The 25,841-nt window shown below is 41.4% G+C and overlaps 2 protein-coding genes across 3 annotated transcripts in view; one reads left to right on the top strand and one right to left on the bottom strand.

Moving 5' to 3' along the window:
* The window catches only part of ASB3 (ankyrin repeat and SOCS box containing 3), a 126,797-nt gene extending 126,124 nt beyond the window's left edge, over positions 1 to 673 (bottom strand). Inside the window, 1 exon segment of the mRNA XM_074949404.1 lies at positions 593 to 673. The gene's annotated coding sequence lies outside the window, so the exon portion shown is untranslated.
* A 23-nt stretch (positions 674 to 696) lies between these two features.
* Positions 697 to 25,634, top strand: ERLEC1 (endoplasmic reticulum lectin 1). 2 transcript variants are annotated; one of them, XM_074949405.1, is made up of 14 exons: positions 697 to 941; positions 1,972 to 2,076; positions 6,800 to 6,880; positions 7,961 to 8,038; positions 8,219 to 8,282; positions 10,053 to 10,081; positions 10,825 to 11,048; positions 16,150 to 16,279; positions 16,936 to 17,097; positions 18,256 to 18,315; positions 20,702 to 20,826; positions 21,620 to 21,697; positions 21,807 to 21,882; positions 25,473 to 25,634. In XM_074949405.1, the coding sequence occupies exons 1-14, from the start codon at positions 786 to 788 to the stop codon at positions 25,542 to 25,544; spliced, it is 1,440 nt and encodes a 479-aa protein (XP_074805506.1). In that variant the 5' UTR covers positions 697 to 785; the 3' UTR covers positions 25,545 to 25,634. The 2 variants fall into 2 exon arrangements, with proteins under 2 accessions (XP_074805506.1, XP_074805507.1); XM_074949406.1 differs by lacking the exon at positions 697 to 941 and adding an exon at positions 1,283 to 1,437 and having other exon boundaries at positions 25,473 to 25,633.
* The last annotated feature ends 207 nt before the right edge of the window (positions 25,635 to 25,841 follow it).

The following is a 25,841-nucleotide window of genomic DNA, read 5'->3' as shown; positions in this document are numbered from 1 at the left end:
TGCCCGCTTGCCAGCCCTCCTGCAGCCAGCTGAGAAGAACTTGGTCACATGAAGACCCAGCGGCAGAAAAGCGTTTCTGAGCATAACCAGGGGAACGTGACAATGAACCCCGCAGAGGGCCCGATCCCCCGACCTGGCCGCGGGTGCATTCACCGCCGCCAGCGCAAAGCGGGGCGGCACTGTGAGCCGGCTCGGTAGAGCGTCATCCTCGGGGCCGCCACAAGACGGACCACGGGCAGGCAGGGAGCTCGGGGCCGCCCCGCGCACCCGGCCCCAAGTGAAATGCAACCCGCGCAGAGCGAGCCCCTCCCTGCGCATGGCCACCGCGAGGCCGCCTCTCGGGACCGCCCCACCAGGCGCTGTTTGCCCCAGGGCCACAGCGGCCTGCGCTCTACGAGCGGGCCCGGCTCCGGGTATATTTCTGTACAGCGCCGAGCACCAGGGCCCGAGCCGGGAGGGGGCAGGGTGAGGCGCGGTTCTCTCCAGCGGGAGGCTCCCAGCCAGGCGCTGGGGAACCAGAGCCCAGGGACCGCCCGGCCCGGTACCATCAGAAGCTCCAGGCCGCAAGAGGACAAACCCCGACGCCTCTTACCGTGTCCGACTGGTGGCCTCACTCCGGAAGCGGGCGATCTCCGTGACCCGGATGTTGATGTGCACTCGGCCCGCCCCGGAAATGGCGTTGAGCGCTCCACCGGAAGCAGACGTGGCCGGTGGTTGCTCGCGGTTGTGCCTGGGTGGCTGCTGGCTCTCTCCCGATCGGTCCCCACAGCCCCCCGCCGGGCGGGATGAGGCGGTGCCGGCTGGGACCGGCGGCGCTGCTGGCGCTGCTGGCGCTGCTGGGCGGGGTCCTGGCGGGGGCTGGGGGTGGCGGCCGAGCCCTCCCGCAGCTCAGCGACGACATCCCCTTCAGGGTGAACTGGCCCGGCACCGACTTCAGCCTGGTCAGTGCGGGAGCAGCTCCGTGGGCGGGGAAGACCCCGGGGGGCATTCGGTCGGTGGGAGCCCCGGCGGGGCGGGGGAGTCGCGCCGTGTGGTTATGGTCAGAAGAGTGACTAGACAAATATTTTAAATCCACAAATCTGCTCGTGCATCTTTAGTTAAAGTCTTATTGCCTGACAAGGATCCGGGTTTATTTCGTTAACTCCGATGCTTTTGTCCGTGCTGTGGGAGACGGCGCTGGATTATGCATTGCACATCGTCACCATAGCTGTGCACGCCATTCGGTGTGAGGAACCTTCAGGAGGGGATTGCACCAGCTCGAGAGAAATCCCAGGCTGAATTTGCATGGTTGTAGTTGGGAAAATCATCTTCCTTTGTAAACTGAGTACATTTGCAGTGACAGTCATTGAGATACAAAGATGGGACCCCAACATGCCGTACCTTTTTCAGTGTTAGAAGCAGTCTGGGATTCGGATGTGCCTTTAAAAGAAAGGAAAAGTATGTTAATCTACTCTACGATCCTGTTCTTTTATTACAGACTTTGTTTGGAAGTGGGGTTGGGGCCCATTGTATTAAACTCTGTTCAAGCAAAGGAAGACGCTGCATCTGCCTTGAAGATTTTACAATCTAGGTAAAACAAGGAAAGGTTAGAGGAAAGAGGTACAGCATAGCCCATCATCACCCTACTCATTTGGAAGTTATATCTTGCAAGTTCTCTTATTTTTATGGAACAGGGGAAAGAAGAGGGAATGAGTAAATAGGATGAAAGAAAAAAGGGGGTAGAGGAACATGAGGGTAGGGAGAGTTTAGACAAAGGCAGAGGAGCAAAAAAAAGGTTAAGACAAAGATCAGAAGACAAACTGTCACTGCAAATGGTAAAAAGCAGTCTGCTGACATCTCTAGGACCTGATAAGATACAGGGAACTCCTTTAATAAACTGCTTTGTACCTAGGGCTAGGAATATATTTGAGTTTTTATAGCATTTTCAAAAAAAATCCATCTTCATGGGATTTGTTTTTGTTTTACTTTTAGCCAACAACTGGTGTTTTGTACAAAGAAGATAATTACATCATTATGACAACTGTAGATAAAGAAAAATATAAATGTATACTTCCACTGATAGCAAACGGAGATGAGGTAAGCTTAAATCAAGTTGTTGCAATTATATATTGTTAGTGACACATCTGTAATATTAAATAGTTTTCTTCCTTTTTAAAACAAAATTTCTCTGCAAAATGTTTCACAGTATGGCAGTTCTATAATTAAACGTGTTCATTATAGACAATATGGTAGTTCTGTTTTTAGTGGGTTTGGTGTGAACCAGTCCTGACGTCCTTAATTAGGGAAAATGATTGGTGGGTTGGCTAGTCTCAGTTATGTGCCTTAATTTCAGAGCCACAGATTCTTATACCATCTTCATCGCTAATATCTGAGCACCTTCCACTCGTGCAGGGGTGGGCAAACTTTTGGCCTGAGGGCCCCATCTGGGTATAGAAATTGTATGGCGGGCCATGAATGCTCACAAAATTGGGGTTGCTGTGGGAGGAGGTACAGGCTCTGGGCTGGGCATGCAGATTCCAGGGTGGGGCCAGAAATAAGGAGTTCAGGGTGCAGGAGGGGGCTCCAGGCGGGGGGGGGGGGCTGCATGAGGGTTCCAGCAGGGGGTGCAGGCTCTGGGGTGGGGCTGAGGATGAGCGGTTTGCGGGTGCTCCAGGCTGGGACCAAGGGGTTTGGAGCGTGGGGGGGAGGGATCAAGGCTGGAGCACAGTGTTGAGGCCCGGGGGGGTGTCTCAGGGGTGCAGGCTCCAGGCGGCGCTTACCTCAACCGGCTCCTGGAAGCAGCGGCATGTTCCCTCTCCAGCTCCTAGGCAGAGGCACGGCCAGGCAGCTCTGCTGCGCGCTGCCGCCTCCGCAGGCTCCGCCCCTGCAGCTACCACTGGCCATGGTTCCCAGCCAATGTGAGCTGCAGGGATGGGGCGGGGGCAGCATGCGGAGTGGAGATCCCTGGCTGCCCCATGTGTAGCAGCCAAAGGGCGGACATGCCTGTGCTTCCGGGAGCCGCACGGCGCAGCCCCTGACCCCAATCCCCAGCACGAGCTTGAGGGCCGGATTAAAATGGCTGGTGGGCCGGATGTGGCCCGCGGGCCATAGTTTGCCCACCCCTGCACTAGTGCATTAAGAAGTGCGACTAACATTTTGTCTCTCTTTAATCCTCTCCACACTGGAACAATTGCATGTGCAATGTAATGTTTTGTTTTGATAGGGCAGGGGTTCTCAAACTTGGGAGGTCGGGGCCACTCAGGGTTGCATGTTATGACCTGGGGGGTCACAAGCTGTCAGCCTCCACCCCAAACCCCACTTTGCGTCCAGCATTTATAATAGTGTTAAATATTAAAAAAAAGTGTTTTTAATTTATAAGGGGGGGGGCACACTCAGAGGCTTGTGTATGAAAGGGGTCACCACTACAAAAGTTTGAGAACCACTGTGATAGGGCATTTATTTGTTTTTTATTGTACACACAGCTCTGTATTTGTATCGGAGAAGGCAGGTCAAAATGCACCTTGCATTTGCAATGGAACCTGCAATGGTGAAGCTGGTGATGGTCCTTAGTTCCAGGAGTTCATTTCACAGTCTTGGAGCAAGAAAACTTGGAAAACCTCTGTGTTCTGCAGAGATTAGCTTATCCTTACGATAGAAAGTTCTGTTGTGCCTGAGGAGTGGAGCTGTTAAGCAAGGTCTTCATCCTGAAGCTTTAGGCAATCTTTTAGAAATTCTAGGCCCAAACCATTTAGTGACTTTAACTTGGGATGTTATAGTATGAGAAGCCAAGGTAGAGAGTAGAAAGACAGGTTTCATGTGCTTGCAGTAGCCAGTGTTGGTGGAGAGATGCGCTGTCCACTAGCATCACCTCTTGTTTGGGTAACTAATAACATTGGGTTTAAGTAAGGCTAAGATTTTTGTCATGATTGTTTTTAGTAAACAGATCACAGGCAATAAACAAAAATTCATGAAAGCTGTGACCTGTCTGACTTGCTGCTGCGGCTCCGTGGTTTCCCGTGTCACCATGGTGGCTGGGAGCTGCAGGGTTCTTTCCCTCTCCCTCCCCCCTTCCCCTGCGAGGCTGTCCCCAGTCACTGGAACCCTGAGGAGGCTGTCTCTTGTCCCTGGAAATCTGCAGGGGGACACTGAAGAGGCTGTTGCTGGAACCCTGCCGGCGCCCCGCTGGCTGCCAGCTCCAGTCCCATAACTCCAAGGACTGAAGCAGAAAATGGCACAGAGGTCTCTGGAAATCATGGATTCCGTGACTTCCATGACCTCCGTGACATAAGTGTAGCCTTAGGTATAAGTGGTATTTAAAGCAGATTGAAATAGGAAGAGGCACTCTTGGAACAAGAGTCATGGAGGAGCAGGAAACTGTGGAAGAAAGATATTTATATCAGCTAAGGACAGTAGCGGGAAGCTGTACTTCCCCCTTGCTTTAACCCAATAGTGCCCAAACTTTTCCTGTCGTGCCCCCCTGCCTTATCAGTAATGGAATCTGTCTGTGCCCTCCCTTCATTACTGCACAGCCAAGGCTTCCTCAGCAAAGGAGCTCGGGCTTAAGGCGGAGCTGGGGGCAGAAGTTGGGATGGGGGAGGAGGTGGGGCTAGAAGCGGAGCTGGCATGGGGGCAGAGAAGGAATGAGGGCAGAGCTGGCCTGGGGGCGGAGTGGAGCTGTGGCTGCAAGTGGAGCTGGGCTAGGGTTGGAGTGGAGCTGCAATTGGGATTGGAGCTGGGCTGGGGATAGAGCGGGGCTGGTTGCTGCTCCCTCCTGCCCCTTGTGGGGGGTGGTCCAGGCCCTGCCACGTGCCCCCCAAACATTCGGGTGTGCACCCCACAATTTGGGGACCACTGCTTTAACCACTGGTCATAGCCACAGAGGTTCTAACTAATACTACGGCTACTCCATTACTGGGTTTTTCCCTGGGCAGTGATGGATGACTGGGTAGGAGCAAAGCACTGTACTGCCAGTTTTCAGAATATCTCATCTTCTCCCATAAAAGTAACTATGGGAAGGTTCTCCCCTCCCCCGAGAGAGGGGATGTGGTTTCTTCACAGGAGAGGCAGTAGCACAAGAGTAGGCCAGGAGGGGGCAGATAGAGGAGAAGCAGCAGTGGGGACAGGCAAGCTACATAACTTCCTATCCACCTCACTTCCTGTTGAACTTATCCTTCTGCAGCTACTTCATGTAAAATAGTAGGTGTCTGCTTGTGCCTGTGCAGCCAGCTGTGGGATCAGCTTATGTGTAAAAGTTTAGCTTGTCTTCTGTGGCTCTTGGCTCACTCACAAGATTCTAGAGTAACAGCTGTGTTAGTCTGTATTCGCAAAAAGAAAAGGAGTACTTGTGGCACCTTAGAGACTAACCAATTTATTTGAGCATAAGCTTTCGTGAGCTACAGCTCGCTTCATCGGATGCGTACTGTGGAAAGTGTAGAAGATCTTTTATACACACAAAGAGATAAGCTATTACCAGCAGGAGAGTGGGTTTGTGGCGGGGGGGGGAGAGAACCTGGATTTGTGCTGGAAATGGCCCAACTTGATTATCATACACTTTGTAAGGAGAGTGATCACTTTAGATAAGCTATTGCCAGCAGGAGAGTGGGGTGGGGGGAGGTAATTTTTCATGCTTTGTGTGTATAAAAGATCTTCTACACTTTCCACAGTATGCATCCGATGAAGTGAGCTGTAGCTCACGAAAGCTTATGCTCAAATAAATTGCTTAGTCTCTAAGGTGCCACAAGTACTCCTTTTCTTTTCACAAGATTCTGCTACCCAACCCCATGGCTCTGTCAGGTGAGTCAGAGCACCATGTAGCATTCAGGTATGTGGAGAAGGGAAGCAAAAATGGAGAGAACAACAATAAAATAGAAAAGGAAAATATGACAAAAAGAGACAGAAAAGACCATGAGAGAGAGAGAGAGAGAGAGAGGATGGGGAGAAGGCCACAACTATGCTAGAATGTGGTATGCAGGGAGGAGCTATAGGAGTCTCCATCTACAAATCCATTGCAAGGAAAGAAAGAGGTGACTTGAAAAAAGGTTGAAAACCAGGTCAGGTTGGAGTCTCACAGACCTAGAACTTTGCATTAGAGAATATTGCCTTAATTGTCCACAACCTTTGAATTTGCAATATGATGTCCATTATAAGTGCTGCTGACACTTCTGCTCTCCTCTGCACCTTGTACCTCTTCTTTGTCAGACTTCTTTATTTAGATACTACTATTGTAGAAGTATTTGCTATTTCTAACAGACAGTACGATGGAAATCTCTTTAATGTATGTGTGCGTGTGTTAGTGGCACACATCACAAATCATTTTTCACTGAATCTTTCTTCTGCATTTTTTGTAAAATTAGATTCAGATTTTGTTCTGTCAAAAATTGGTGACAGCTACCTTTTAAGTGTACATTTGCAACACAAATATTGAATTAGGAAACAGGTGTTAAATGTTTTCAGTGCTATAGAAATTATTCACACCTCAATTTGAATGCTTGTATCTTATTTTGTCATCAGCAGGTTGAACTCTAGTACTTCTAAAAATACAAAAAAGCCATATTTCTACAGTTCCAAATCTGTAATTCCTGGATTTGTTTGGTTCGATGGATTTATTTATGACTCTTATATTTTTCTTCAGTGTCCCTTCCTAATAACTAAAATTTAAAGTTTCTTTTATTCACCACACAGCATGTTATTGGAGATAGAGATTCTGTATCTTAATCTTTGCAAGTGATTTTTTTCCTTATTCAAATGAACGATCTGACTATTGTACATTTAATTTTAATATTGCATATATAGCTAAAAGTGTGAAACTTTGTTGTTCTAGGAAGAAGAAAAGGATTACAAAGGGCCTAGTCCAGGAGAATTGTTGGAACCTCTTTTCAAACAAAGTAGTTGTTCATATAGAGTATGTTCTTTCTGTTTTCGCTCTAATTTGCAAATTACCAGAATAAACCATCTACATTTCAACCTATTTACAGTTGACTACAATAAACATTAAAATATGTATGCAATTCCATTTAGCAGTGAAAGCAGGCATGTTTTATAAACTTCATTAGTGTTAATATTTAATAGTATTGCTGAAAAAATTGCATTCGAAGTACTTAAATAATTGTAGATAAGGTGATTATACAAACAATTTGTCATCGTACTTCCAGTATGCAAACCATAATACAAGACAGTTGTGGTTACGAGGCCTGCCTTGAATGTATGACCAGGCTAAAAGCGAAGTGCCTCCAGAGACCCCCGAAGTTTGCCTCTCAAACATAACTTTACTACGTTAAAAAAAGTTGCTACTTTTTTAAAAGTGGCCAGTGAACCCTGACAAGTGGGATTAGACCAGATTCACTCACCATCAAAGCCTTAGGTACCCAGAATTCTTTCACAGGATGAAATTCATCCAAGTACCAAAGTCCCTCCATACTACCTTATCTCTGCATTTGTCCTGGGCTGAGTGGCCACAAAGCAGGGGAGGGACAACCCCTTGGACCCCCGTGTGGAGGTTAACTAATACTTGCCCCCGGCAAGCTAGCACTAAGGATGGACCAGGGAGAGTACATTCCATATCCATTATTGTTCAGACCCAGTGGCCCAACACCTCCACACAAGTGGTATGGGAAGGGGAGTGAGCTACAACTAATAATTCAATGTATAGTCCATAGTAGTGGCCACAGCAGGTCTGTGCTGCGGCCTCACAATCTGGCTCTGGATTGGTGGGGATGTATTTGGCTCTCATCTGCATAAAAAATGATACACTACATCAGCAAAAAAACCACAGTAATTTCACCCATTATGCATATTTGGAACACAGTTAATATCCCTGGAATGCTGGGAAAACTCACTGCAGTTTTTTGCTACTTGAGGGTTCCATCATCCTACTGACAGGGAGTTGATTTTGCTACTTATCTGTCCAAATTAAGTCCTAAAGTTTTGGAAAATGTTGATTGCCAGACTCATGTTGCTGAGTAAAACATGAATATTTTTTTAGATTGAATCTTACTGGACTTATGAAGTCTGCCATGGAAAATATATTCGTCAGTACCATGAAGAGAAAGAAACTGGCCAGGTATGTTTGTAGAAGCTTATGAGACCCAAACAAAAAATAGAAGAATTTAGAACTGACACTGATGCTGAAGTTACCACAAATTAATTCTGAGAGGAATGAACAGAAAGCACAGTTGAAGCTTATGTGGAGAAAGTTAGCTTTAACAAACAAAACTATAATTGTATTTGTTTTTGGTTCTAGAAAATAAACATCCAAGAGTACTACCTTGGGAACATGCTGATAAAGAGTCCATTATCAGACCCAGGTTTGTCTCTGTTTTTTGTTTGTGGGGTTTTTGCTAATGCTGATGATGTATACATTCTGGTATTATTCGTTGTTTTCACAAAAATATGCTAGAATTTATTTATGGAAAAATGTCCAATGTGCTTTCCAATGGAAGAGAGAAATAGAACACAGTGGAATGCTGCTTTTCATAACTCCATTGTTTTGTGGTAATTTCCTCTTAGCACCTCCTCTCCCCCCCCCCCCCCCCATCCTATTAGTTCAGTCAGACCACCTACTGGTGCCAACTAATCTGCCAACTAATTATGGCTTGGTAGAAGGGCAGTTGGGGATAGAACATATATACAAAATATTAAAAATAAACCTGTGTGCCAGTCTTTGTCCTAATCCCTCTTCTTGTATGCTGTAGCCTGTTAACCCAGTTTTTGACTGTTTTTTTGTGTTTAAAATTCTAAGTAATTCAGGGCAGAAACTGTCTTATATGTACAGTACCTAGCAGATTTTGGCTAAAATTTAGTGCACAATGGTAAAACTTGCATCATCTCTGGAGGTGGATTGGGACCGTAGAAATGTTAACATCCTTTTTTGAGTTATTCTGTCCTTTTCCATTAGGTGACAATATTATTTTTTTCTGTACTTCATATGGAGTTGAAATTCCTTGGCTCACCTTATACTTGTGCATTAACATAATTGATGCCAGCATAGTCTTGAGTAGGGTACGAAAGAATCCCAAAACATTGTGGTGTCAGTCCCCAGCTGTGCTAAAGCAAGCTTGGTGCAGCTCAAGGGAGGGATGTCACAGTGGCCTGAAGTCTCCTTTCTTATCTCACTAGCAATTATGCTGATCCGTCTCTGGCACTAGTTAGAGAACCGTAAAGCTGTTGAGACCTGTACCAACTTGTAGCGCCCAACTGGCGGAAAATAAACAAGTGATCATTGGCATGCAGTACACTCTAGCCCTGCTTCCAGCATGCTCCCTAAACACAGAGAGTGGGGAGAGGCAGGAGATGTAAGCATAGTCTGCTGTGCCAGCAAAAAGAATTCCTTCATTATGAAGGAAGTGGTCAGTTGCTCCTTTAGGGCAGCAGTAAGGTCACTTGGCACTGTTCTAGCATAAAGTGACCATACCACAGAGCAGAACCTGGCTTGTCTTGAGTTTCCAAACATAAGAGACTTTTTTTGTTTAACGGGACACTAACTTTGAAACTAATCATTTTAAAAGAGTTTACTCTGCTTGCTCCAGTCCCCTTACCAGTGTCTTCATTTTACAACTGCATTTTCTTCTTGCCCCTACTTCTACAGACAGGTGAGATTGAGTAGAGAAACTGACTGTACACAAAGTGCTGTGAAATACAAAGTATACAAAAAATCTTTGAACCAATATTATTTAAGTTAATCCATTTAAAAAGAAAAAAATCCTAAGTGACAGACATATCAACATAAGTAAAAATTTAAGATTAAGGAAAGATTTGACACATTAAATTATAAGTTTTATAGTACTTTAGGACAAACATTTGCCATGTAATATTTGACAACATTATTTTAATATACAAGCATATTACAGTGAAAGCCAGTATTAAGCAAATTATAATTGTGTAAGGAAACTTTGCTTAGTCTCACGTTGAAAATGTCAGTATGGTACATCAGGGCTGGTGTGCTGAGAGGAAATGGCTTTATTTCTAAAACTGAATCTCTTACCTAGCATAACTTTTGTATATAAATTTATATCTTTATTATTTTATATATATTTTAAAGACCTTTACACTTCTCTCATTCTTATATTATTCTGTAGATCAAGACGAAAAGGAAAATCTGAAAGAGGCAAGTGTAAAATGTTGCTTTCACTTTTGCCATCAACAATGGAGGCAACTTAAATGTAGATATGATTAAATGTTCAGTTCACTAATCCAGGCGTGAGTAGAAAATAAGCTCTTTTCCCTTTTTGATCACTGGTCCAGTTTTGGAGAAGCTTACTTGTTCTCTTCCACCAATGAGTTTCTTGCCCTGTCCAGTCCCAAGACACTGGACTTTAAGGCTAGGGTGACAGTTAATTTATTTTTTAAAAGAATCACTTTCCACATTCTTGTTGAAGTGCTAAGTTTTATTAAAAAAACAAACCCTTAGTAACACCACAGATCTTAAATTTAAGACAGATCTATGGTATGTGAGAACCTCTGAACTCTTGCATTACAAAGTGGGTAGCACTTATTTCTCTGCTTATCCAAGGACTCCCTACCCCAGTTCTATCCATCTATTGCTGAAGGCTGCCTGGGCTTTTACATTCTTATTAACCCTTATTGCTCCTAACCTTTACCCATTCACTCATTGGTTTTGCCTGATTATACATTAAGATTCTTAACTCTCTACTTTCTTCTACCTGTGAAGTTCCTGGCCACTAACAACCAAATTCTACCTCTTGGCAAAAGGAGGGGGGAAAATCCCTAAATGAAAATATGATTAAAACATTATTGAAACATGGAGTCTAATGAGCTGTAGTGTTGCCATTACAGAGAAGTGAAACAGCTCTACTACATTTTCTAATTAACTTTTTTTCTTTCACCCAGATTCCTACAAAGAACATAGAAGGGCAGATGACTCCATACTATCCTGTAGGAATGGGAAATGGTACACCTTGTATTTTGAGACACAACCTGCCCAGATCAAGTACAGTGATGTATATCTGTCATCCTGAAGCTAAACATGAGATCCTATCAGTAGCAGAAGTTACTACATGTGAATATGAAGTGGTCATATTGACACCTCTGTTATGCAACCATCCTAAATATAGGTACAGTTTCCAAATTTCAGCTAACATTTTGGCTCTAGTGATCCTTTTGCACATATGGGGCCAAATTTTTAGTCCGCTGTCTTTTGTATGTGCAAAAATTATGGCCAGTTGTGGTTCCTTGTGCAAAACTGGACACACTTTCTTTTACCCTTGCATATGCTTAACGTGCTTGCAAATACTTCATTGCCAACTCTTGCAGTTTTTATTGAGCATCACAATATTTGGAGTATTTCTTAAAGCTCCAACTATTGGAGTTAAGACAGCATGAGAGCCTCAGGGTTTGGTGTTTTTTAAAGGTAAGTTTCCAGCCATTATGGTTGCAAAGAAAAGTTTAGAAATGTGAAGTGACTGCAGCCTGAGGGTTCAGAAGGCAAGGAAAAAGAGTCCAACATTAGTTCTGTCTCAAAAAAAAAAAAAAAAACCCACTTTCTTCACACTCAGCAAAACAAAGAAAGATTTATTATGCTGATCATGACTTTTTGGTGCCTCACTTATGATATTTGAATGCTTTTGGTTGACAATACTGCAAAATATCATATGTACATGTGCAGGTCACCTATTTGTGTATACACGAGGGGACTTAGGTTACTGCTTCCATGTTCAGTTGGCTTTTGTTCACTTAACTTTAGAAATCATGTCCCATCTTTTGCACATGCATACTTTATGTACACCTAGGGTGACCAGATGTCCGAATTTTATAGGGACAGTCCCTATTTTTGGGTCTTTTTCTTATGTAGGCTTTTATTACCCCCACACACACACACCCTGTCCCAATTTTTCACATTTGCTGTCTGGTCACCCTATGTACACCTGACAGAGAGGGCAGCTTTAAAACTGGGACTTCATTCTATTGCACTGACGTTAGGTATTTGCAGACTTTAATCCTATTCACATGATATAAAAGCTTTATTTAAAAGTGTTAAGATCTCTTATCAGTGTGTGTAGATTTAATCATAGCTTACACTTTAAAAACAAATATTTATTGCTTCCACCTTCACCTCTTTGTCAAGACCTGAGTTTAGGATTCTGTGTTCACCCTCCAAGAGCTGACGGTTGAGAGACTGTAAAACACAAGTAAGATATTTTTTAGGGATGTGTTATGTCAACAATCTGTGCTGGGAAAACAGAATCCTGATCTCAGGTCTCTGCAAGTACGGTTAAATAATGGATGAATTGATCACGTTTTTGAACGACCTATTTCCATTTTAATAGCAACATGTTCTGAGATGTGTAAAGAGACAGATGGTAATTTGTAACCTATTTTAGAATATCTAGATTGAAATAAAAGTACTCTCTGATGTAAGAACATCCGTCATGCACGATGCAAACATAGTTGCAGAATACCGTGAATAAGTAATAACACTGTCAAATCATTATTTACCGACCAATTTTCTAATTTAAATGGAGCATTTGACTTTCTATGCAAGAGAAGCACTGCTATAGTTTAGTTTGAATCTCAGCTCTTATTTTAAACCCACCCAGGCCTCTTCGCTTGTTCTTAACTTCCTCCAGTTCGTTGAAGATTGAAATTTTTCCAGACTGGGTCTCTATCTAAAGGTGAATTTGGGATTTTTTTTCTTGAAGAGGCTGAATAAAATTGGTTCACCCACTTCTGTAATACTCAAATACAGAAAATGCTCAAATTTAAAGAAACTTTACTCTCAGCTAACTCAGAAAGGGATGAAGTTAGAAATTTCAGACTGGACCTGGCTTGAAGAAAATGTTCAGTATTTGAGCATTGAAAGTCTGAAGTTTGGCTCACAGGCAGTACCCTTTTTGCCTGCTTTAGCAGGCAAATTTAATGTTCACTGCACTCAGAGTTTAGCTCAGCAGCATCCTTTAGCTAAAGTGACGAGGAGTTAATAGGTTATTCCAATCTCTAGCAGAAATTGCCAGTGTGTGCAAGTGTATTATAGCATACATTAATAAAGTAATTCCAATTAGAGTACCAGACCTCAATTAATAATGGCTGCATTCATAAGCTATTGAGCCAGATAGCCCAAGATCAAGGAAGTTAGAAGCACTGTGTGATGGATAACTCAGCTTTTCTTACCTTAACTTAGTATTTTCAAGATTAATTAAGGAAAAAAATTGTCCATGAATCATTAAGACTGAGAAATTAATCACTCAACAGTCAGGAAATAGAAGAAATAAGATTGAATACTTAACATTTATTCTGTTTTTGAGGAGGATGCTTTACAATGTAGCTTCTTCATATGAGCAAAATTGTGGCTTGCCCCGTGCACCTGTTCCGGGGAGAAAGGGAACATAAGGTACCTTGCTCCTGTGCATCAGTTACACTCATTGCTGCAGATTACTGTACAGTGGGGAGAACAGTCTCTATAAGGCTTCTACTCCCCCTCTACCCCCATCCTGTAAAGGTGAGCAGGCAGAGGTGAGGAGTGGGTTGTGGCTTGACTTCACCTCCCAGTACACCAGCTAACACAGCTGTGAGCTGTTGTGGAAGTAATTTGTGCCAGATGAAGGGCTAGTGCAGACTATTTCTCCCCTTCCTCCAGCCCTGCCTAGAGTAAGATTAGAACCAGGAACTGTGAATTGGTCATAAATTGGCCCCTGATCTGCTCCTGATGCAGCAGAACTATCTAACAAAGCTTACTTGGGGCTAGTGGTAAATCCACATCTAGTCCTACATCTGTCAAATAGTTTAATGTCAGTGTATTATACTACCCCATCAAACAGCAGTGCTGTACAGCTACTGGTGTATAACTGATTTTCTCTCTGATGCAAATGCTTACATTCTTGCTGGGGGTAGGTGGCATAATTGCATAATTTCTGCAGTTCTAATATGCAAATCCCTTATCTAGCTGCTAATAGCTGACATGTTCTGAGGGGGAAGGATATACTTAATGATTGTACAGAGTACAATTATCTCAGTGGCTGACCAGTGAATGTATAGATTGCTCTGCTTTCATTGCTATAATTCTTCTGATCTTGATTCACTCTTAAGAATTTTCAAACTTTATTTAAGGATTAGTTCTGCCCACCTCACCTGCCTCCATTCAAGTGACAAATTAGAAATACTTCAAATATTACATGAGAATATTAAAACTGTCCAGAAGAAAGAAAAGCGGGCTAGAAAATGCTTGTTAATTTTTGGTTTTGTTTTTTAATCCCACTAACTCCCGATTCTGTTTCCTCTCTCCCATCATTTATGTTCAGCCCCAAAACCTTTACTACCTGCTAGGTGAGGAGGGCTTCTTGGCCATGAGTGAGACTATTGGATGTCTTGAAAATGCATCTAAAACAAAACACATTCTCCCAATTCAGTCATGCTATTAACTAGCAAAGGCACGAGTAGCACACCCAAAATACTGCTCAATCTTTGTTCAGAACCGCCTACAGGTGGGAGTATTAAAAATACATTTTTCTTTCCTGTAGTGGACTTCACATTGCTCCCAAAGTGGCTCAGGACAGTACTTCAGCCGTGAATCCTTTCTCTCCCTAACCATCCTCATATCTTTACTGCTTAGTAGTGCAAGTGAAGTTGGGGAGTAAGAGCACTCTTTTTAGTTCTAAATATAATTTAATATACATCATTCTTATTGTTGGCACAATCTGCCCTTATCCCTAAGCATGTGGATGTGTTTCGGGAGGTGGGGTAGAGCGTGCCTGACAGACGGGAGGGAAAGGTGAAAAGAAATATATAATCGCATTTAATTGCTTGATGGTTCTAGTTGATCTAGTAGCACCACGCTCAAACTCTTCAGCCTTCAGGCATGGAGTTTACTTAATGTAGGACACAGTCACTTATTAATCAGGAAGCAACTTTAGTTACCTCAAATACAAACTGAAATTTGTTACACATCTTTCTGTACAGTGAACAATATTATTGTATAACAAACTCTGATGATTGTCCAGAAAACTAGTTTCCTTTTTCAAAAGCACCTGTAAATCTATGAAATTGCTAGAAGTGTATATACAAAACAGATGAGTATAAAGTAATGCGAAATTGTAAGAAACAATAATTTGATATTTTTTGCAAATGCATCGATCACTAACATACTATTATTCAATAGTATTGTAAAAATATTTCCATTTATATTTAGTACATCTAAATTTTCATTCAGGCTTTCCAGATGCTTTGAAGAAGCCTTAATTTGTATGAAATAAGGAAAGAGTGGTGATATTGTGACTTCTGAAACTACCTCTTGTAGTTGTCGATATTCCAATGCCTTTTAGACTAGCATTGCTCAGGGGTTTTTATAGTTTCATTTTTAAGCAGGGTCCCAAGTAGCCACTCCCACATGGATTTCCACCAAGGAATTTACACTGCTACTTTGTGAAGATTGTGTTGTTGAAGATAAGTGCCCTAGGACATTATGAACAAGATTAGTGATCTATGTAATTCTCCTAGGTTTAACTAGAGTACAGTGTGAACTCTTTATTAAAATGTGTTTGTGATATGTCTGTGTGTTGGCCATGTGAAGGTTCAATTTACAAGATAATTTATAATTTAATAATGCCAAAGTAATTAATGAAATATTCAGTGACAAATTTAAATGAGTAACACGTATAGTCTGAGTACTATATGAAAGGTTGTGTAAGAGTCCAGTTTGCATTCATTTGTATTTGATGAAAATAATGACATGTTGTGTATAAGAATGCTGAGTTAAGGCTGAGCATATAATCTTAATTTATGGAATTTCCTGACTTTTGAGTGCTTGTTTTTTCAGCCTTAAAGTTGATTAACCGTGCATGGAAAAATTGCCTTTTTGCAAGTAAGATGTTATATAATCTGAGGAAAACTAAAACAGGGTAGATTGCATTGACTGATTACTTGGTGGGTTTCTTAATAAAGCGGTTTTTAAGGTACCTGAGTGTTAAACATTATGACGCAGTGAACTTTTATTTTCTTTACACTCCTACAACTGAAATTTCTGTTTATAGCAACAAAAGTTTAAAAAAATTAAAAAAAAAAAAATCCTGATCTGACATATTGCATGCAAAGTTTAACCCTGGAGTGTTAATACATTAGTTTTTTAAACTGAGACCAGATGTGTGTGTGCTGGCATACCTTTATGTATAGTGAGAATAAGTGTAACAAGAAAACAGGTGATGTATCTATAACTTGTTTGGACAGGTTCAGGGCTTCTCCAGTGAATGACATATTTTGCCAGTCACTGCCAGGATCCCCACTTAAACCCCATAATCTGGAACAGCTGGAGCAACAGCAAGAAATGCTGAAGATGCCTTTTAGAAGGGTTAAGGAGGTAGGAGTTTTGTAATTTTAAACTGGAAAGTATAGCTTTTTAATTTTCCTTATTACAGTACTTGTAACCTTAAATTTACAGCAACTGTTTCTATCCCTGATTGTCACTCTGCATGATTATATTGATCTTTCAAGTAGCCTGTGGCAAACCAGTAGGAATTGTCAATAGCTGCTGTCATATTAAAAAAAAAAAAAAAAAAAAACCTCTCGGTCAAAGTTAGGGCTACTAATCTATAACCCCCAAATCTCCCATTACTTTTTTGACCTCTGTTCTTTCAGCTATTCTTAGATGCAAGTGTTTAACACACAAAGCAGTGAAATAAATGGCTGACCTATTAAGTTCTTGCACATGTATTAGCTGCTTGTCTCAGTTGATATTTATTCTAATACTTTTCAACACGCAGTTAACTAGTATGTGTTTAGTAAAGGATATAAACACATTATGGGGAGGGATAGCTCAGTGGCCTGAGCATTGGCCTGCTAAACTCAGGGTTGTGAGTTCAATCCTTGAGGGGGGCCAGTTAGGGATTTGGGGCAAAAATTGGGGATTGATCCTGCTTTGAGCAGGGGGTTGGACTAGATGACCTCCTGAGGTCCCTTCCAACCCTGATATTCTTTGATATGTAGACTCTAAATATGTCTGAATTTTAATTTCAGGAAGAAATACATTCAACAAAAGAAGAGAAATTTTCCTCCATCCATAAGCCAGTTGCTGTTGGATCCCAACAGTTGCTAACTGTTGGAACAACACACATCTCCAAATTGACTGATGACCAACTCATAAAGGAGTTTCTTAGTGGTTCTTACTGCTTCCATGGGGTGAGAAATAAACTGTGTACAACAGCACTTATTAAATGCATATTTGTTTCACGTTTCAATTCTCCTTTGTGGACTTGGATAGCTGAAAAATTTCTGTTAACTCAGACCTGCTGCTTCTTACATCAGTGTTTTTCTCACAGTAATTTGCCAGTTACTAGAGCTTGACCTGAAGGTTTTATCTTCACTAAATTCAAAAGCTAACTTAATGTTTTGTTTTTGTTATTTCCAGTCTGAAACTCTAGTAGAGTAATTCTACCAAATGTGATGCTTCTGTAAGATGAAAGACTATGTTGCGTCTGATAAGATGATAGGTATATTCTTTGAAGACCACAATAAAAGTCATTTCGTATCTTTCAAGTGGATAGCCAGAACGCCACCTCTGATCCTCAGAAAGGTTTCTGAACAGACCTTAGTCTTTTTGTCTTGTCCACTTGGATCAAAATATAAAGTTAAATGCTGTACTTAATAAGAATTTGTCCACCTTCTGAAAGCCATAGTTTTGTACTGATTTGGTAAATGTTGTAATGGTGTTCTTAGTTGCTAAATTATTACTTTAACAGAATTGAAAAAAGAAATATTTATAGAAAGTGGAACAAGAGTCTTCAGTAATCTTACTAAAGGATCTCTTTAGCATTCCAGATTAAGTCCAAATGAAGTTCAGTCTTACGTAGTGAAGCATGGATGGTGAGATAAGTGGGTGTGGAATGTATTAAGGAGGGAAGTCTTAAACACTGCTTTTGGAGGAATGAAATATGTTAGAGATTGGAAGGAAAGGTAGGAATGTAAAGCTGAAAGAGAACTTTCTCTCTCTTTTGATTCTCCCCAGTAAAATAGGAAATGAGTAGCCAGTTTTGGAAAAGAGAGCAGGAAGACAAAGAAAATTGGGAGGGTAGGTAGCAGAGAGAGGGAGTCCGTGACTACTGCTACGTCTGAAAGAGGAGGAAATACAAAAGAGATTCAGGAAAAAGACTGAAGGAACACACTGTATTGGGTACTTACAGCTTTCCAGGAGTTCATATGTAGATGGTGCTGTTGGTGGCAAATAATCTATATAAAGCAGTGATGCTCCATATTACACAGTTCTGAAGCTACAATAGGATAGATGAGAAAAGAATGTATTTCACAGTATTTGAACTCTATTCCCATTTCTTTTTCCAGGGTGTTGGTTGGTGGAAGTATGAATTCTGCTATGGCAAATATGTATATCAGTATCATGAGGTATGTTAAAATAGCAGTTGGTCTTTTGCCACTAGATGACTAACAGTTGCTTTTATGAATGTGCTCATGAGCTGGGGCAACAGAAATCCACTGGTAAAGAAACTGAAGGTTACATCTTTCTGCAGACACTTTGCTCCATTCCTTACTATTTAACTGTCAATATAAGTGATGTTGTGACCGGTGCCTTAGAATGAGTGAAAATAGTCCTTCTGATTCAAAGGTTGGCTTTGCAGTACCAATTGATGTATTTTTGTCTTGCAGACTTAAATTGAAATTCATTTTAGTATACAAACTTGGAAGTACGGTGACTGTTTTAATGCCAAAATTAACCATTTAATTACTGGTCATAATACCAGAAATGTCAAGCTCATACACTCCTCCATTGTACCTGTCACATGATCTATTTACATGAAAGGACAGACTATAGGAATCAAGCTTAACATTCTCTTATTTTGACTACTTAACTGAGATGATTGTTACTATTTCCCCACCTCCTTATTAGTGTCAAAAATATTAGACTTCTTTGGTACGTCTTATAGGATTTTCAGTGTTTTTTCTATAAAACTTGGTTTACCCCACACTTATGCTTTAAATAAATTTGTGAATGACAAGAGTGTGGGTGCAGAGATTTCATGCTGCCTCAGGGAGCATTAACTTACGTGCAGATGTCCACCATGCACAGGGGAAGTAGTATGTCACTTGATACTGACTCCTTCCTCTTAACCCAGGGAAGCCCTTCTGCTGAGGGAGGGAAGAGCACTATTCCCTTATGTCCCTTCCCTTCTCCTGAGCTGAGTCCGCATCAGTCATGAAAACAGAGGGGATCATTTTGTCCTAGATGTTTGTACAGATCTCTTTTTTGAAAGTGATAATATTTTTGAGATGATGCGAGTCCAAGCAGAATTCCTTTCTCTTTTGTCCCCAGTTCACTTGTCAAAGCAGGTGTTTCACTGTTGGGTCCTGCTTGATCTCGCATTGCTAAATCTTGTAAAATCAGCTACTGTGTCTGGGTTTTAGGAAAAGAACTAATTTTACAAGCTGTACATGGCTGCTTTTTAAGATGCTTTCTAGTGTCAGCATACATTTTTGGGCCAGTGTGTATAAGATATATAATCTCTACCTGAACAATTTGCTGTGGGTTGTTTGGGAGAGAGAGTCCGGGAGAAATGTGCAGTAAGTATGGTAAATCTGACCAAAAGAGAGGAGTTTAGCCTCTAATTTACAAACAAGCCACAGGAAATGTTCTTTTCACCATATCCCCATTCTATATACTAATATATATAAAACTTTTTAGGGCTTGTGTACACAAACAGTTTCTGGCAAGCTTAGGTGTGATTCTACTCCACACTAGCCTGCCGCACACTAGCTGTCCGTACGGAGCCTGTTGATGTGCATTAAGAGTTCAGTAGTGCACTTTGATCTAGTCCCGTTTCAAAGCAGACTAGGCTATGTCTACACTTAAAATGCTACAGCTGTGTTGCTGTAGCACTTCAGGGTAGACTTTATTACAATGGGGTTCTCCCATTGCTCTGGTAAATCAATCTCCCTAAAAGGCAGAAGCTAGCTCAACAGAAGAATTCTTCCATCAATCTAGCACTTTCTACATGGATACTTAGGTCAGATTTTTCATACCCCTGAGCGATGTAGCTGGGTCAATCTAATTTTCTAGTGTAGACCAGCCCCTAGATCAAAACTCACTAACTGTTAATGCATCTCAGCAGGATCCATGTGGACAGTTAGCATGCAGCAGGCTAATGTGGAGTAGATTCTCAGCATGGCTTGCCATAAACTAAAACTTTGTGTAGAACAAGCCCATAGGCTATGTATTTTAACCAGGCCAAACTCCTGACTTCAGTGGGAGAAATTTTATGTCAAGCTGGCACAATTTCAGTTTATGCAATGAAATGCAGGCGCCACCATTAATCAACATCAGAAGTGGTCAAAACTAAAAGTCTCTTGCTATAGGACAGCTCTTCTGGCTGTTGAGGCATACTTGTAAGCTATTGTAGGTAAAAGCGGCAAAGAGTCCTGTGGCACCTTATAGACTAACAGCCGTATTGGTGCATAAGCTTTCGTGGGTGAATACCCACTTCATCGGATGCATGCAGTGCTCCAATACGTCTGTTAGTCTGTAAAGTGCCACAGAACTCTGCCGCTTTTACAGATCCAGACTAACACGGCTACCCCTCTGATATTGTAGGTAAGTAAATGGTGCTCGCATAGCTGTTCCTGATTGCAGCAGCAATGTGGTGTAGCCAACAATTAGCTGATAAAAGATTTTCGGATTATTAAAAATTTGACTCCCTAATACTTCTCGTCTTTAAAGTGATCTCTCTGCAGCAAGCTCATGATACAAGATTTTTATCATCGTTTTGTCTTATTTTAGGATAAGGAAAGTGGCAAAACTTCTGTAGTTGTTGGTACCTGGAGCAAAGAAGAACACATTGAATGGGCCAAGAAGAATGTTGCTAGAGCTTATCATCTCCAAGAAGATGGTATGCAGACAGTTAGGTAAGGGTACAGTCAATTAGATTTTTGACTGGATAAACCTTAGGTAACACGTTGAAAAGATGAACTTGTTTGAATTGTTGTTCAAAAACCATTTAGGTACTGAGAAACGGTTTAGCCCGTTGGTTGTAAAGTTAATATTTCTCGTATTGAGTGCTTAGAGCCAGTAATGATTAAAGTAATCAAGTCCCTTCCACCAGAACCACTCTGGTCATGTCATCTGAGTGCTAGAATTGGTTTCATATTTATTGCTGCAGAGGAAGGGAAATGGAGAGGCTTAAAGCTGTAGGCTAAGGGCTTGTCTGCATGACCCCACAGTTTGAACTATGGATATGTGTTAACACAAACCTAGGTATCCACCCAGGGAAGCTACAGCACGGCAGGCTACTGAACACTGCAGTTCACACCCCCACAGTCCAAACTGCAGGGCCATGTAAATTATAGTCTAATCAATACACTAAACTATCGGAGTATGTTGAATAAGACACTCATTTCACTTAAAATACAAAAGAAGCTATATATAATTCAACATCTGCCTCTTGGGTGTGATGCAAGGAGAATAGTATTGTTAATCACAGTTGTATCTGCTTCTATAGAAGTAGACAAATTAAATGTAACTTGTCAGTGTTTTCTTCCCTTTTTCTGTTTCCTCATGTATATTTAAGTTTCTTGCATTTGAGGGGGCGGGAGTGTTTGAAAGGTCTGATTACTCAACTCATAGCTTGCTTTTGGCATTTAAGGTGATAATGTTGTCGGAGTGTTCAAATTCTTGTCTAATTTCAAACCTTTCTGGCAGAGTGGTATCTCATTTCTATGGTAATGGAGATGTTTGTGACTTAACTGACAAACCAAGGCAGGTGACTGTGAAGTTGAAGTAAGTTACATTCTTAAGTAAACCATCTAGTCATACATTTTTGTCTCTTTACCCACTACTAGAGTTCTGTGCTTTTTAGAAGACTTACTCAAATCATTCCTATTTTTAGGTGTAAAGAATCTGATTCCCCTCATGCTGTAACAGTATACATGCTGGAGCCTCACTCCTGTCAATACATTCTCGGGGTATGTAAATATATACGCTTGAATTCACTCAGCCCACAGTTTCTTTCTAGCTAATAGGATTTCTCAAGGTGCAGGACTTCAGTTAGAGAAATTATGCATGTTCAGTTTTGACATGGCCTTTTTAACTTGCATCTGCCAGAGATTTAAAGCTACACTAAACAAATTTTTACTTAACAAAACCAGAGTTTCTGCTGCATAGGTTGATGATTCCACCACTACCACTGGAAGCACTACAGAAATTTGTGCTTTTTGTTCCTTGTTGCTGTTGTAGGATTAGTGATATAGTCAACCATTGCAGTGAAACATAGAACCCTAACTTATGTCATAGTTGGTAAGCACAGGACCAAATTTTCAGATATTTGAAAACAAAATGTGTGTATTTGTAAAGGTGGTGTCTGCACATAATAGCTTGAGCTCTTAAACTGATCTTATTTTAATACATTGTAGGTAACCTTCAATAATGCATTCAGAAGAAAAAATAGTTCTAAATCGTAAACATATTAAGCCTGGAAAAAACTACATCTCAGTTACTTTTTCATTTGCTGTGTGAGGCATTCAGCATATTATTAAGCTAGTGGGATTTTCATACTTCCAGCCTCTAAATAAAAACTGATTTGATTTGATCAGGCCCCTGACAAATATGGCTCAATATTGTTTTTCTGAAAATACCAGTTAGACTCATTCTGGTTGAATGAGTGCACTCTTTGGTATGATGGAAGATAGCCTAAAGTTAGAGATGGAGATCTAGTTCCCTTAGGACATTTTAAGTGTATCTCTATATAGTTAGAATTTTTTTCATGAGATAGAATTTAACGTCAGAGTACAAGAGTTGGTGCTCAAATTATTATTTAAAATGAAAATTTAAATTACAATAACCCAGTCATCTAGAATTTTCTCTAAAATAATCTATTTTTAAGCAATTGTAACAAATCTCAATTTCTTAATGAACTGGAAATAACCTCTTATAGTATCTGGACAGAATACTGATCCATTGTGACCATGCCTACATTTGTCCAAATTCTAGATCGTGATCCTCCTGTTGCACATCAACAAAAACTTTTTCAAATTTTAAATCATTTGTGTATGCTGTGGTTGCTGAAACATCTCTAATTGTGCAAAGTGAATTTACTCAGAATCCTACAAGAGTTCTTAAATCCATTAAATTGTGACTGGCTTTTAATTGCAAAGCAGCCAAGCATCTTTAAAAAGGAACCTATGAAGTAACGTAGTCTTAATTAGATTTATATTCAGGTGTTTTAGTGTTATATAGATCAGAGAGAGCCAGTAGCCACTAGTTTTGTGAACCCCACTAAACAAGCAGAGTACTTCTAATACAGTGGAGCGCCCCTTGGGGGTGGGGTGCTGAGGAATGTTCAGCAGGCATGGCGGAGCCCGGGCCAGCCCCTACGGGAGGAGAGAGGGAGCGCCACCCAGCCCTGCTCTGCCTCCGGCTCCCAGCCAAGGCCCTGTCCTCAGCCCCTGACCATGGCCCCGCTCCCAGCCCCAGCTGTGGTCCCGGCTCCCAGGGGTGTGTGGACAGATTACATTATGGGTAAGTGGGGGCACGACATAAATAGTTTGGGAACCACTGTTCTAATAGCAGTGGAGCTGTTAAGTAATATCAGTCTGAACTGTGCTGACACTATCAGGTATTCTTAGGGTTTTCAGTTTTAAGTTTAACCTGATAAAACGACCTTGGAGCTACATATTCAGTTTAGTTTTTGAGAGCAATTGCAAGTACACTAATTCACACTGTGACAGGACCCTTGGGGTGCAGCATGGGACTGTGGGACCATTGTGCCCCCTTAACGCTCCAGCCTGGGCTGTGTCTCACAGCGCTTTGCTAGTGACAAGCAGCAAACCACTCCAGGTGCTGTTATCACTCAGTACAACCGCGTGTGGAGCCCCATGCCCAGCTAGATTGCATGAATGTTCCCACAGCCACTCATGCATCACACAGAGAAAGGCACCAGCTAAATCCCCTCAGCTCCCAGCCTGGTACTGCAGGACTATACCATCTTGCACTGCTCAAGCTGAGCAGTGCAAATTTATTAATTGGTTCACCACTTCATCAACGGAAAATGAACACACACCAGTCTTTGTAAACCTGAGCAAGCACCCTTACCAAACACTTCAGGCAAACTCACAGGTAAAGATAAACAGTTAAACAAATTTAATGACTACAAAAGGTAGATTTTAAGTGATTATAAGGGATAGGCAAAAAGAGTTAGTTACCAAAAGAAATGAAAATATAAGCACGCAGTCTAAACTCTCAACCCTATTAGACTGGGCAACATCTAGATTAAGCAGTTTTTCTCACCCCACTGGATATTGCAGTCCTTAATATACAGATTTGTCCCTTAAACCTGGCCAGTTTCCTCTGTTGGAGTCTTCAGTCTTCTTCTGAGTGTCTTTGTTGGGTCAGGAGAAAGGCCAACCATAGGGCCCCTGTGTTCTGTTTTATACCCTCAGTCCCATGTGCTTGGAGACCACAAGTCCAGGCATGTCTGGTGGACATTGCTGAGTCCCCAGGCAAGGTTGAGCAATTCCCCTGGTGTGGCTTTATGCCGGTGAGTCATTGAATTGTAGCTCCTCTGCTGGACAATGGCTGGTGATGTCTGTACAACAGCACCCACCCGGGTGTTGTTTACCTCCCTTGTCATTGTCTCTGGAGAGCTAGTATCTGGGCGCCTCCCAAACCCACAGCATATTTTAGTGACAACCATACAACACATTCTCATAACTTCATATGCATTAATGATATACATATTTAGATATTTTACATATTTCACCAGATCATAACCTTTCCCCTGATACTTCACATGGCCTGCTTTATATGCAAAGCAATATAAATTCTATATAACAATTCTATACAAATGAGGAATGTGGGGGTTATAGGATGCTCCCCCAAGGTATAGAATGTCTCACACACTTGCCCTATGTTTCTCAAGAGAAGGGAGGGTGAGTTATGGTAGTTGCCTGTAACTGTTTTCAGACCTGCATAGATTACCACTTGAGCCGTGAACTAAAAGTACTAAAGCTTTTTAGAACTTTCTGATCCCAGAATGGAATGCTCTGCATTCTAGATGTTTCAAATGTGGGGTCAGATGCTATGTGCTCAGGAGAAACGTAGAATTTTGCTATTACCAGATCTCCTGTCAAGCTATCACCCTCTCTTTAGCCAACTCTTTAGCTCACTCACAAGTTAGTAAGTAACTTTCAAAAAGTCATTCCTACCAGTGGATTTCAGCTTGTTCTGCCTTGTATGGATCTCAGACTTAAGTTCTTGAAGGCAGACTCCTTTTGTGAACTCTTGCACTGAATACATAATTGGTGCTAAGCGAATCGTGTCAATCTGCATTTGTTTTGGGAGAGTAAAGCTACTTTGATTTCATTACTATAAATAAATGCACTTACAGATTTCACAAATACAAATAACTATCCCAAAGAGTTACAAAAACAGTGATGCTTAAGTCAGACAGTATGCCCAAGTTACTTTCTTATGCATTTTCTTTTGTAAACACTTGACAATATTGTGTTTCAAAGTACCTAACATTTGGTGCGGGGGGGGGGGCGTTGTTTTTGTTCAGGTGGAATCTCCAGTCATCTGTAAGATCTTGGATACAGCGGATGAAAATGGGCTCCTTTCGGTGCCCAATTAAAAGAATAATCCAGTCTGTGAATCAGATTCATAGAAAGCCAAGAGATACTCGCCAGCCAACCTTTCCAGCAGAAATATATATATATATATATATATATATATATATTAGAAGAATGGACTCATGAACCACTTTGTGTATATCTATGTGTATATAAGAGATGGATAAACTTTTAAAGATTAAAATATTGTCTTGCACCTTTAATTTTAACTGAGTATTGAAAGTTCTGCATAGATGTTGTAGGACATCTTTCTCGTAAGGTGTAAACCATCAACTTTAATTAAAAAAAAAAAAGAAAAA

The sequence above is a fragment of the Natator depressus genome, chromosome 3, assembly GCF_965152275.1.
Source record: "Natator depressus isolate rNatDep1 chromosome 3, rNatDep2.hap1, whole genome shotgun sequence".
Taxonomy (NCBI): domain Eukaryota; kingdom Metazoa; phylum Chordata; order Testudines; family Cheloniidae; genus Natator; species Natator depressus.
Note: the sequence above shows the minus strand (reverse complement) of the source record. Positions and strands in the feature narration are given on the sequence as shown.